General features: G+C 35.9%; 1 protein-coding gene across 2 annotated transcripts in view; it reads left to right on the top strand.

Moving 5' to 3' along the window:
• Positions 1-1,115: 1,115 nt before the first annotated feature.
• LOC149133360 (galectin-3-like) overlaps positions 1,116-15,386 on the top strand; it is a 29,327-nt gene continuing 15,056 nt past the window's right edge. Inside the window, exons 1-5 of one of the 2 annotated variants that reach the window (XM_089360160.1) lie at positions 1,122-1,331; positions 8,802-8,902; positions 9,013-9,078; positions 11,725-11,787; positions 14,031-14,099. In XM_089360160.1, coding sequence (XP_089216286.1) covers positions 9,019-9,078; positions 11,725-11,787; positions 14,031-14,099 — 192 coding nt within the window. In that variant the 5' untranslated portion in view covers positions 1,122-1,331; positions 8,802-8,902; positions 9,013-9,018. Of the gene's footprint in view, positions 1,332-8,801; positions 8,903-9,012; positions 9,079-11,724; positions 11,788-14,030; positions 14,100-15,386 lie in introns of both variants that reach the window. The other variant, XM_089360159.1, reaches the window with a different exon arrangement.

The following is a 15,386-nucleotide window of genomic DNA, read 5'->3' as shown; positions in this document are numbered from 1 at the left end:
GGGTCAAAATTGATAACAAACAGGACACACACTCACGCACACACACACACACACACACACACACACACACACACACACACACACACACACAATTTTATCAAAGGTCTCATTCCAAATGATAAAGCAGTCTTCCACATATCTTTTCACATATCTTATCTCTCTTATATAAAGGTGAAATGGCTATCCATATTTTAGCAGTGACACTCCATATATGGTGAATTCAAAATATCCCATTATTAGGTTCCCATCGCAATTCCACGTTTTTGTCGATAGTAGGTGTCATGAAGCATGAAATAATTGTTCTGAAGTATAAATTTTAAAGTTTCAATAATAAAAACCTGGTTTACACGTTCCATATAAGAACCTGGAAATTGAAATACAAAAGATATGACCTCTTAAAGTGAGAACTATTTCTGTTATTGTCAGTGTCCTAGGTATGATGAAAAAGGGATGTCAGAAACATCTAGATAAGATCCCAGGAGAACCATGTCTCAGAGAAGTAAAAAAAAATTGTGCTGACAAGTACTGCTATATCCTTAGAGAAACCCTATCAATTTAGATGTCTGTGTTGTATCACTAAAACACCAAAATATTTATAAATTTCATCCATGGATTATTATTTTTATTATTAATTTATATGTATGTACATACATGCGCACGCACAGACACATACACAGATATATATCTATACAACTACCAATGTGCACTCACAAAGCTTTCACCAACTTGTCCCTTGCAAAAATGCAGCACAGTGCTACTGAACATGGAACCATGCGAACCATGTGATTAGGAAAAATTCGTATTTAAGATACGAATTTTTCCTAATCACATGGTTGTATTTCGTAGTACTCCTTTAACATTCTCCCTTCCAATAGGATATTAAATATTTTGTATGATTGTTTATATATAAGTCATGTGTGTGTGTGTGTTCGTAAGAGAAAGAGATAGACGGGTAGATAGATACATAGACAGATAAACAGACATACAGGCAGGCAGACAGACAGACAGATAGATAGATAGATAGATAGATAGATAGATAGATAGATAGATAGATAGATAGATAAATAGATAGATAGATAGATATGCGTGCGCCCGTTCCGGAAGTGAGTGAACGCATATTCAGTACTTACCGGATATTTCTGACGTGTATCTTTACGCCACGTCATTATCAGTGTTGTACCATAGACAGTAGGATATCTGTAAAAATAAAGGCGATGGAATTCAGACGATATACTTATTTATTTTCTCTCTTTCTCCTACTTGTATATAGTATAACCAATGGCCCATCTGCAAAAGTGTCTTCCTCTCACCGAGGAGATATTTTGTCACAGGTAAGTTTTGATATATCAACACTGGAAGTAAATAGACTGAATTCTTTTAATTTTAATTCTTATAAATTCTTTTATAAATTTCTAGGTTTGATTCGGTTCCAGTTATACATATCATATAATATCATAGTAATTGACTTGCATAGATCATTGTGTTTCGGGATATTCCTTCCCTGTTCTCATTACCAGATTCATCTCTCTTTCTCTCTCCCCACCTCTCTCTCTCTCTCTCTCTCTCTCTCTCTCTCTCTCTCTCTCTGTATGTATATATATATATATATATATATATATATAGTTATTAATATTTCTAAGTCTCTCTAAAGGAGACTACGGCAGCGGTACTGGAAATTAATAGTTATCGCCAAGCCAACATGGCAGTCCCAAAATTAGGACGAAATCTGCCGTGAATTAGCTCCAAGAAGCCATCGCCTCTAGCTAGTAATTCACGGCAGATTTCGTCCTAATTTTGGGACTGCCATGTTGGCTTGGCGATAACTATTAATTTATATATATATATATATATATATATATATATATATATATATATATATATATATATATATATATATATATATATATATATATATATATATATATATATATATATATATATATATATGTATATATATATATATATATATATATATATGTATATATATATATATATATATATATATATATATATATATATATATATATATATATATATATATATATATATATATATATATATATATATATATATATATACATGTATATATATATACACAAAAGCATGCAAACATATATGCATACACATATATACAGGCAATTGACAATTATTCAGATTAACAAATTAGATGTATCAAATATTATAACAGTTCGGATATGAAATACAAAATATGTATATATGTATGCATGCAAAACGAGAGTAAGAAAAAAGTAGAGAATTTCAGTCGATGAATATTTAATTATAAATATGCAGATATTTATTTTAATAGATCTAACTTACATACAGTACAAATGACAGGCAAAAATTAAAGGGTTAGAAATAAAGGTTTTATAATTCCAGCAGCTGTTGGACGTATAATACCTTTCTTCAAACCCTTTAATTTTCTCTGTCGTTTGTTCTCTGTGTAAGTTGGATCTATTAATATTTATACTTATACTGTCTATTTATACTTAAATATTCATAATCTGAAAGTCTCCACTTTTCACTTTCTCTCGTTTTGCATGCATACATATATACATATTTTGTAGTTCATATCAAAACTGTTATATTTAATACTTCTAATTTGTTTATCCGCATAACTGCCTGTATATCTGGTCAACTTGATCACTCGTTTAATCATTGCTTACCCCGTGGAGTTGGTCTCTTTTAAATACATCAGAGTGTATGTTTGAATCATTTGAGCACAACTAAATGTTCTCTGTATTGAGAATCTCTGGGTCTCATCTATGGATCACACACACACACACATACTTGCATATATATATATATACATACTTTCATACATACAGGTACACACACGCGCACACAATCACACACACAAACACACACTATGTATATATATATATATATATATATATATATATATATATATATATATATATATATATATATATACATACACACATACACACTCGAAGGGTGTTCATTAAAGATTTCCCCTGACTCACTTCCGGTTATTGCCGGACACGGAACTTAAACAGGTATAATCATACTTGTCTCTGGATGTCACATTGTAAATTGCAGCATTCCACTGGTATTCATTTGTCTTTCATGGTTGCTGAAGTGGACTAAGGTATTATAATGGACGAAGTTGAATGCACATCCGCGATCAGGTTCTTATACTAGAAAGGCCATACACCAAAATAGACTTTCGATGAAATGAAAGAAGTTTATGGTGATAATGTACCATTTATACGACGTAATCAATCACTGGCATCACCAGTTCAAATGTCGGATATTAGTGGAAACTGTTCTATTCCTGGACGACCCACCATTGATGGCGACACCATCCATAAAGTGGAAGTCGCCATTTTAGAGGATCGTTGCATAATTATTCGGCATCTAGCCCAAAAAGAGATAATAATAAGTGTAGGGTCCGTGGAAAAAATTATTCACGACCATTTGCACATGCGGAAGTTGTCTACACGATGGATTCCTCGGATCCTCACACCCTTTCAGAAGGAGGAACGAGTCAATTGCTCCCAGGCGCATTTGGCAATGTGCTAAGAAAAGGAGTAGGACTTTTTCGGCAGACTTATCGCACAGAATGAAACATGGGTCCATCACAATGATCCTGAGACTAAAGTCCAGTGGAAGCAATAGAAGCATGATAATTCACCACCTCTAAAGAAGTTTCGTGTCCAACCTTCTGCAGGTAAGGTGATACTCACAGGTTTTTGGGACCAGCGCAGAGTAGTAATGATGAATTTTCCGGCAAAGGGCACCACAATTAACAGAGCATAATATGCTTCTCTGCTGCAGAAATTGCGGGACGCCATCAAAGCAGAGAAGCATGGCATGATAACCAAAGTTGTTTGCCTCCTCCAAAACAACGTCCGAGATCACACGTTGCCAAGACGAAAGCACACTTCTGCGACTATGAAATCTTACCTCATCCCTCTTACTCTCCCGACTTCGTACCATCTGACTTTCACATCTTACCAAGCATGAAGTCTTTATTTAAAGGGAAGCACTTTTTGGATGATGAGGAACTTATTCACGGAAGCATGGTGTTCTTTCGTTCCAACCATCGCAAAAATCGACAAATAGGGGAGAAGCACTGCAAAACAAATACGCATCCCATGGCAGTGCGACTCCAGGAGTAGACGCCGGTCGGCAGACTGTTGCCTAAGGGCAGAAGTCTGAAAAAGCATTTTGAAACTGAATAACATTGATGCCCTTAGTATATTATAGAACAACAGAAGGAACGCAAACAAGTAAACAAACAGACCAGCCAATATTTATGATGCTATACACTACACCAACAGAAACAATTAAAAGATGACCTTAAAAAAAGTATCATTTATCATTTCAGACAATAAACCTCAACGGCTAATGGCTGTAGTAGCTTACCAATTGGCCTGTTTAATTCGGAATTCATTGAAGAAAGTCATACCTTAAATGAGATAGTCAAAGGAATGTACCACCCATCCTTGACATCTGCAGAAATAGCAAAATTAGTCCATCACCTCACACACCTCCATCCGCATATGACTACTATTCATTCCTCTCTTTACATCACCTTCCCTTCCTCTCCACCAAATACACATAACTCAATCAACCTTCGCACTGGTCAAAAGGGATAGGCATACCTCTGTTCAGCATCTATTAATGTTATATCGCCAGAAAAAAAATGAATTCATGAAAATGTTCAACCCACTGCCCACGGATACTACGCACTATACTATAATTGAAACCAAGAATACGGTGTATGATCTTAAGAGACGTGTGATTCTGGAAAGCGCGTAGTGAGGCATTAAATTTTCATAAATTCCATCCAAAGACTACTACTACTACTACTACTACGACACACACACACACACACGCACACACACACACACACACACACACACACGCATGCATTGATAAACATACATAAACATATACCTGTATATACGTGCATGAATTCATACATATGTACGAATATACATACATATCTAGATGTACATATATATATATGTGATGTGTGTGTGTGTGTTTGTATGTATGTATATATATATATATATATATATATATATATATATATACAAGTTGTTTGTAAAGTAACGCAGCATAGTATTAAAGACTTTCGATCAATAACTCAGAGATCAATGGGAGATCGACATTATTCATTGCCAGTCCAGCAGTGGCTGGAAGACAATTTTCCTGGCGCGTTGATTGGACGAAGAGGGCCAATTGAATGGTCAGCCCGGTCGCCTGACCCCGCCCCCCATGTAACTTTTTCTTTGGGGAGTATGAAAAAATCTGGTATATGGTCACAATCCACGTACTGTTGATCAGTTTCGAGGGAAAATACAAAATGCTTTATTTACATATGATAGAATGTTTTGGAGTTGTTGCAACAACTAGCCCAAAAACATACTATCTACTTCAATTATGAAGAAAAGAGAGGATGAAACCAATAAACTGTATACAGCCTGTCTACCCTATGTGAAAGGCCTCCCCGAAAAGATACAGAAGATATGCGGCCCATATGACATCAGGACAGTATTCAAGAGTAATACAACACTTCGCAAATATCTCCTTCGAGTAAAACCACTAATAGAAGAGAATATAACCAAAAACTGCGTGTACTCCATCCCATGCTTCTGTGGTTGGTTATATAAAGGTGAAACATGCCGGCCCTTCAAAATAAGGGTAGAGAAACATCGCAAACTGTGGCACAAGGAGATATTAATAAATCAGATATTGCTGATCATGTATGGAAAAATGGAGACCACCTCCCCACGTGGGATGAAGTTAAAATAATAGACAGAGAACATTACTGGAAAATGCGAAAACTAAATGAAGCAGCACATATGCTAGGACACAACAACCTCCTAAGCAGACTGAGTGATATAAGAATAGCATATAGGAACCGGTATTAAGGAAGGATAGGAAAATATTAGATTTATAAGCTCTAAAAATTCACTCCATACTTGCCCACGGGCATATGGCGTAGTGGCTAAGAACGTGGACTAGTAACCCTAAGATTCAGAGTTCGAAAAATACCTTAGGAATGGGAACCCTTGTTCGAAATTTTCCCAAGACACCTGATGGAGGCTGGAAGGTATGTCAGCCGAAACGTTTTGTTAACAACAACAAGCAAGATGAGGACAAATATCCGTCAAATGTAAATAATGTACATCATTCCTCATCTCTTAAATATAGAACTGTATTACAAAATGCTGTCCGTGAGATCGACACAGAATTGTGCCAAAAGGTGTGCCGATCTACCCTGTCCTGAACTGATCGTTACATTAAATAGAAAAAATGGCGAACATTTTGATAAGTATCTTTGGGCGTACTTTTGAATCCACGTTTTATAAAATTCTTTTTTTTTATTATTCTTCACTGATTGTATGCTAATTATATGTGAGTAAAAATCAGCATTCACTTGTGTTCAATATATACTTTCCTTAATGCGCTACCTCACAATACAAACATTCTGTGTGTGTGTGTGTGTGTGTGTGTGTGTGTGTGTGTGCGCTTGTGCGCGTGTGTTTGTGTGTGTGTGTGCGTGTGTGTGTGAGTGTGTGTGTGAGTGTGAGTGTGTGTGTGTGTGTGTGTGTGTGTGTGTGTGTGTAAGCATCTATGTATGTATATCCTTTTGGTTGTTGATTATTAAAACTGTCAATTATTTTCAGAAGTAACAATACACGCTGCAACGCCGCTGTAGAAACTTGCATCAAATCATGTTGGCCTAAGAAACATTTGAGATATGACCCTCTATTCAGCATATACGTTTTTGCAAACATCCTTTGACGATTTTTGAAAATTTCAACATCCATTTTCCACGCTCACATATATACCACGAGTTTCACTAGAAACACATTTAACTTAAACTATAGTTGTCTCCCCAAAAATTGTTTATTGACCTTCAGTGTCAGTAAGTACAAGTGCATGAGGAAGAGCCCATATTGATCTTGTAAATATAGACTCCTGATAACTGTCCTCTGATTATGTGCCTTGAAAATGTACTGTTTTACACTGCTGATATCACTGGCCCACAAATACTTACGTAGGATTGACTGAAAATGTCTTCAAGAAAAGATACACACAGCACTTGCCAGTGTTTAGACATATGAATAAAAACATGCAACATTTTTGTCTATTATGGTATGGAGCGTTAAAGATTAGACAGTAGCCAATTCTCAAATAAACTCTAGTATCATAGTGAAAAACTAACAGATGAAATGAATGAGGCAGCAGAGCCAGAGTTAGTCCCTGCATTTCAGAGAAAAAAAATTAAAAAAACAAAAACAATTGCATATCTTCAACAGCTAACATTTCGGACGTTAGGGAAGAAACATTTTCTCTTCCTTACACAAATAACAGCTCGAGGTGTCCACATTTTACATATGAAGCCTTTCGATTGCACCACTTACCCAACCAGGATAAATTTGATATATAATAACTGATATGCATATGCATTATGAAGAAGTAAACTCGTCGCTTTCAGGAATTCGAGTTGACTTCAAAGCCGTCTACTTTTGTAATACACATACAAGGCATATGTATATATATTTATATCTGCAATAAGAGGAGGGATATACCGAATTGCCAAATGTAAAATGTAAAATGCCAAAGCTGATTCCTTCAGATGGTGCATTTTATGATAAATTTCCATTAACTCCCATCCGATGTTGCATTTTTTGCTCTTGGCTACTTAGAGTGTAAAATACAATGCTGATAATAAGGAGAATGAAGACTTTTAACATTCAAACTTTATGTTTAGTTCCAGTTAGTTTATTCATAATAGTTGTCTGACACGTGCTTCGATCACACTAACTGCATATTGCTGCATATTTATATGCTGCATTTTATGCAGTTTTGTACGATCTTTTCAGGGTGTATATATATATATATATATATATATATATATATATATATATTTGTATATGTGTGTGTATTTATGTGTGTGTGTGTGTGTGTGTGTGTGTGTGTGTGTGTGTGTGTGTGTGTGTGTGTGTGTGTGTGTGAACATATATGCTACGGCACACAGGCATAGATGGTATTTCTATTTTATATAGTTTGACGGTACCTGTGGCAGCTTGGAACTGAAATCTGAATAGACGTGTATTTTAAGGTTTTGTCACTCCCAACACCTTAAATTGGTACTTAGGCAGTTAGCCATGGAGATAAATTTTGCAATGATTATTGTTAAAAATGCAAAAATATAAACCTAGATCGAGCACCTGCAAATTTCTATTCTATTTGGCACAGATGTTCGCTTTCTGACTAAGCTTTAATATAATACGTCGACAGCTGTTGGGCAAACCATTTCACCTACACAACACGGTTTCTTTTCTCTCTTTCTTTCTATCTCTCTCTCTTTCTCTCTCTCTCTCTCTCTTTCTCTCTCTCTCTCTCTCTCTCTCTCTCTGTAGATAGATAAATAGATAGATAGATAGATAGATAGATAGATAGATTGATGTGTGTGTTGGCACTCCGTCGCTTACGACGTCGAGGGTTCCAGTTGATCCAATCACCGGAACAGCCGGAGCCTCGTGGAACTTTAGGTGTTTTCGCTCAATAAACACTCACAACACCAGGTCTGGGAATCGAAACCACGATCCTATGACCGCGAATCCACTGGGCCATTGCGCCTCCACAGATAAATTGATAGATAGATAGCAATATGTTTGTCCTACTTTGTATGTATTCGAGTACATGTTCTTACTATCCCTATTTGCCGGTTTGATTGATCATTTTCTTTATATACAACGTTGCATATGAACTGTTCTAAATAATATGATTAATTTTTCATTGTATTTCTCCAGTGATATGATATTACTGAATTGAACAAATGCGTAATTATGGATTCCCGACTGTTACATCATCCACAGCGCGCTAACAGCGTTAGTCTACCGTTTGTAAAGAAGTAACTATATGATTTAATTCATATTCGTATGTAAATTTGTGCATTATACAATCTTATATAGCCTTAGTTATGATACATTTGAAAATAAGAGACCTTTTCTTTTTCAACAGTTGAGTATGAGAATTTTCGCGTCATCTGGCCTGAAACAAAAACAAATTATGCGTAATATCTTGGCAGTAAGTCGTTTTTGGATTTCTATAATTTATTTTAATTAACCATTAATCTAACATTTATTTTAATTAATCACAATTTGGGTGACAGGTTTCTTTAGTCAGAGTGGTTTGGCTTTACTTTTTAAATAAAATTACTAACTCTTATTTATTTTCTCTTTTCCCATTATTTCAGGCCCAACCTAAATTCATTTTGTTCGTTAATTTACATGATTACACACACACACACACACACACACACACACACACACACACACACACACACACACACACACACACACACACACACACTCACTCACACACGCACACGCGTGCGCATTCACGCGCGCACACACGTAATTATTTGGACGTTGGGTATATGATTAGTAGTATGCTGATTAAAGTACTTTCACAGTTTAGACTACCTGATGTCATCCATTTTACTTTATTTTGTTCTTTCCGTGTCATTCCTGAAATTATGTGGCCTTCGGGCCCTCTGCTAATGAACTCCATTTGGAGTACATTAATATTTTGATCTAGTTTTATTTGTACTTTTATCATTTTTTGGCCTTCCTTAAATTTTCCATCATGATTTGCAGTATCAGGTGGACGGTATAGTGTGCATATTATTACATCTAGGTGTTTTATATACACAATGACTGTGCTACAGACTTAATTTGAATACGCCAACAAGGTTAAGGCTGTAACATTTTCACAGATGTACATGGCGATTCCTCCGTGGCATTTTTTTTTCTGTCAGTATGAAACACAGCATGCTTAGGCATGTGTTTCTCTGCACCATTTATTTACTCTGATAGATATATTACTTTAATTGCTATATAAATTATTTCGTAAGTGCTGTAGAAAAGTGTCTCATATATGAGATATTGTTTTTAATGCTAAGCTGCAACAAACCTCTTATATTCAACAGCAGTATTGGCGCGATGTCTGGCTTTACAGTAACGGTGGCCGTCCTCGATCTATTAGTTGTGGTGACCCTGTATGTGGATGACAGCTGTTTGCGTATTTTTTTATACCACACTCTAAACATTCTTATACTTGACTGCTACAATTTACATTTCATCTGCATGAAGTATTTTGATGGAAGTACATGGTATATGTTGAATCTTCTTTAGTTTGTGAGCTTTGGAGTTTGACTCGTAGCGTTTTCTCTTTATCTTGTTCTGGCTTCTTTTGAGTACTCCTCGGTCTGAGCTCAGCACGAGAATATTTGAAATTTGTCCTCATCATTCAATATAAGCAGATACCTTCTGTCTGGAACCTACAAACGCTGTGGAACCTACAGACAATGGCGGCCTTCCGTATAGCATTGGCATTGTAAAGATATCAAATAGTCGCCCTTTTAACCACGTTCCAAACCTAGTAGTTCAATATGGAGAGTTCAGAAGAATCTGAACATAACCATCTGTCATCTCTTCTCTTACACTTTTGGCCTTAGTCAACGTTTTTCTAATCAGAGAAGAATAAAACATAGCATATTCGTGGGTTTTTTTAAAACCTTGTTAAATAGGCCTTGGCACAAATCAAACAGTTGATTTGTGTCTTTGCAAATATGAATTTGCCGCAACTCAGTACAGCGAATGTCGTCGGGCACCACAGTTCTGATAATCCATTCTAACATCTGAAGTTCTTAAGCAGTGGCCCACTTCGCTGTTCCCGATTCGTGGAAAATGTTTTCAATCCGTTGGATGAATTGTGGTTTCATATAGTGACCGAAAATTTAGAAGTTTTACTGTTTCCTACAGTTGAAACATTCCCGCCCAATGCTTTTAATTCTTTTGGGACATTGTGTAGAAAAGATCTTGCTACGTTTACTGTTATGTAAATGTGGTAACACGACTGCATGTCTTTTCACTTTCTGCGTTCTCATTTTATTTGCCATGGCAGATTTGAAAGGAAAATATTCTACCTCTTAGAGGGATATGACTACATTCAAATTTACAGTTCGATTATATTGAAGTCACTGAGGTTCACTAGGAACGAACATTTATTCGGAATTTTGGAGCAACAGTTGAGGAGATGCTTCCCTGTCCCATCGTCGCTCGAATGAGCTAAATATGGGTTTACTTAAAGAATGACTCAAATTCCCCTTAAAACAGTTCAGAACCTGTACAGGTCAATTCCTCGACGTATTGTTCAACTGAACATGTACGCACTGATACAGGAATGGATGGCATTGCAGATATGAATTATATTTTACATAATTTGTCAGCACCTTTGAGGACAAGGAGCTGAAATTTGAATGCAGGTGTTCTTTTTGGTTTTGTGACTCCCAACTTCTCAGGAGTGGTACCGTGGCACTTTCACACACAGTTAATATCTGCAGTGGTTATTAGTAGAAATCAAAACACTTTGTACTTGCAGATCTTTCAAAACCTTTAATATTATGCTGACTTCTGTTGGGCAAACGATTTCAGCTGTATATATAAAGAACAAAATAAAGTGGATAGTTTCCGAAAGTATACCTCCTGCCAAATATTATAACTGACGTCAACAAACTTGTGCTTCAATCTTAGAGAGTATTTTCGACTTATATCTAGTAGCAGCATGCTACCAGTATCAGTTAGGTGTTTCTGAAAGAGTAACTATATGATTTAATTCATGACCTTTTGTGTTTAAATTGTCTACAAAGGTTCATTTCTTTCTCAACAGCTTGTCAATAATTTGGAGCCTGGTATACCGACAACAGAATTTCCTGCGACTAACCTTCAGAATGTAAGTTGTTTTGTAATGTCTTTCCTTTCATTGTGTATGTCACATTTTATAATTCATCACAAGTTATAAATTTTACAGAAATAAATTTCGTATCAAGTGATATTCTCGTTCCCATTAACTTGCTGTTACTAACCATATCATCATCAAATATATCAATGACAAAATATTCTTTTCTACTCTAGGCACAAATCAGAAATTTTGGGGGAGGGGGCCAGACGGTTAGATCGACCCTAGTACGCAACTGGTACTTAATTTATCGACCGTGAAAGGTAAAGTCGACCTCGGTGGAATTTGAACTCAGAATGTAAAGACAGACGAAATACCGCTAAGTATTTCGCCTGGAGTGCTAACGTTTCTGCCATCTTGCTGCCTTATATCAACGACAGAATACTAATATATAAATATATGTACTGGAGACATTTACATTGTACAATATAACTATTTGCAGATACTGGATGGCGAAAATTGTACAAATCTGTCATGATCAAGAGGCCTATCCGTCAGGGAAAGCATGTTCTGACATAGACTAAATAAAAATTTATATAAGACATTCTATTGTAAAAATTTCTTAGCAACGACGGGCTTTTCAGTTATTATATGTATATGTATATATATGCATATATATATATATATATATATATATATATATATATATATATATATATATATATATATATATATATATATATATATATATATATATATATATGTATGTATGTATATATATTAGCATATTCTTCATTGGCCTGTGGCTGTCATGCCTCCTTCGGTCGTGAAGATGAAGGCTTCTTCCATTGTGACGACTGCTGCTTCGTCTCAGTTGAAAAGCCTTCATCTCCTGCTGCTTCATCTCAAGGTTGAATCCGCAGACCCAACTCGCGACACGCTGCAGGTGCAATTCAGACGTTAGTATTGCCTGCACGGGCCCATACAATAATCCAACAAAATCAGCAACGTCATTGATTGTCCTGGGACGATTCTCATGCTGAAGCTGATGAATTTCCCCACATTTCCTGGGTTGACGCTCGTGGCAGGCCTACCAGATCGCTCATCGTTTTCCAGGGGTGTCCTTCCGCTTTTGAAGCACCTGTACCACTTGAAACTGTGCGTACAACTCACTGCCTCTTCATCGTAAGCTTGCCGAAGCATTCTCAATGTTTCTGTAGCAGACTTCCGGAGTTTAATGAAAACTTTCATGCTGGCTCCTTGTTCCTCTCCATGATAAAGTCTCAGACTACAGCATACACGTGATCACCAAAACACAAATTTCACAACTAGCGAAGTAAACACAGCGGTATCACTCGGCGCACTGCCTCATGAAAGTCACTGTTAGCTCTCACTGCGCACGCAACTGTGTGCTATTCGTTGGCGCGCTACAGAAATAGTCCAGGAACTTTGTTATACCATCTCGTATATCCATTAGATGTGCCTTTTTTATGTACGGAAAGCAATATTAGTCTCATACTTTGTGTATATTCGAGTACACCATTTTATTGTCATATAAGTATTAGTTGATTTGGTTTACCATTCTACTGTATATGTAATATGTTCTAAATAACTTGCTTAATTTCAGAGAATGCTTTTCGAGGAAAATAATTTTAGAATGTTAACAAACTCGTGTTTAAATCTTAAAATATATTCTCCACTTCTCCCCAGTGTCACATCAGTGATAACGTGCTATCATTGTTAGTCAACTTTTCATAATGTTCTTTTATTTTTTTACTTGTTTCAATCATTTGACTGTGATCATGCTGGAGCACCGCCTTAAAGGGTTCTAGTCAAAGAAATCGACCCCAGGTCTTATTCTTTGCAAGCATAGTACTTATTATGTCGGTCTGTTTTGCCAAACCGCTAAGTCACGGGGACATAAACTCACCAGCATCTGTTGTTAAGTGATGGTGGTGGTGATGGTGGCATAGGAAACGCAGACACAGACACACACGTAAAGAAAAATATATATATACGACGATTTTCTTTCAGCTTCCGTCTACTAAATCCTCTCAAAAGGCTATGGTCGGCCCGAGACTATAGTAGGAAACACATGTCCAATGTGCCACGCAGTGGGACTGAACTCGGAACTATGTGGCTGGGAAAGAAGCTCCTTACCACAAAGCCACACCTGCGCCTAGTAGACTAACTATTAAATTTAATTAATACCGTTTTGTTCCTTTGACATTATTTAACCTGTATAAAACGTAAGTTTTGATCTACCTGAAAGCAGAAGCTCATTTCCTTTTCAACAGATTTCCAAGAACCTATCCGCATATTTTAATACACCAGAAGGATTTCTTGGCCATTTATTTGGATCTAATGTAAGTCGTTTTTGCATTTCTCGTATCTTGTGATATTCCTTTGATATTCTCTTACATGACAAACATCTGTATTAAGTTCTAGTGATTATGAATCAGAATATGTGTGTGTATTTGTGTATGGCAGAATCGGTGAATCACTAGACACACTTTGTTGTAGCAATTAAAATTTCGTTAGGTCTTTTTTACATTCTGGTTTCAATCCCATTGAACTTTCGGTTAGACGAAATTCCTATAATAAGACACAGAACTTTTTTTGATGAATCGCAATTCATTTTAGTGTAAATTGTACGTACAAATATTTATTGAGATAAAAGCCTAGATATGAGACAGTGAGCTTACAAAATCTATAAATGCCAATTACAGAAGTCGTGTTCCGATTTGTATTTGAGGTTGTTTCAAAACTTTGGTGAAAGATATGAACGCAACCCTTCATTGTTATATTTGACTTGAGTATTTGTTACCTTACATCCTTTTAGGAGATCATTCATAGACGTCACTAGATAATCTATATATATAAAAATGAGAATGTGTGTCTGTCTGTCTGTCTGTCTGTGTGTGTGAATCCCTAAAACTCGAGAATTACGCAACCAATTTCATTCAAATTTTATACATGCCTTACTTAGGGTTCCAGTTGTGTTTTAGTCAAAACAAATTTTAACTTCTTGCAGAGTTCTAGCCCACGGCAACATAATATCTCCTCCACTATTTAAGTATTACGTGTCAAAAGTGAAACAAAAACACTCATGTCAAATACTTTCACTTTAAAAATGAAACTGTTCTACTAACTGAAACAATCACATTTCGATACTGTAATGACAGATACTGTCAGAGAGAGAGAAAGAGAGAAAGAGATGCATATGTACACGTATATGCATAGATATATATAGATATAGATCTATATGCATACATGTATATGTATACATATGTGTAGATGTATATATATATATATAGATGTACATGTAATATGTTCACATATATACATATATATACATGCATACAGATATCTATACATATATACACCCATCACACACAAACACATGCGCACAAACACACACATTAGTCATTTGTTTTCTTATCCAAAACTACGTCAAAAGTACTGAACGGATCTTTATGAAATTTGGAAACTATATTCTATGTATAACGGCCATAACTCCCATGAAAATTCATATATTTTTGATGTTGATGAAATTTTAACCCGAACATAACAGATGAGCATTATTTGTAATTCAACGGTACAACAGTGTAAGACTACCCTTTCAGATATACTTACATTGTGATTTCTGCAAT

The sequence above is a fragment of the Octopus bimaculoides genome, chromosome 11 (genome assembly GCF_046866305.1).
Source record: "Octopus bimaculoides isolate indiv1 chromosome 11, ASM4686630v1, whole genome shotgun sequence".
Classification (NCBI taxonomy): Eukaryota; Metazoa; Mollusca; class Cephalopoda; order Octopoda; family Octopodidae; genus Octopus; species Octopus bimaculoides.
The sequence above is the reverse complement of the archived record's forward strand: the minus strand, read 5'-3'. Positions and strand labels throughout refer to the sequence as shown.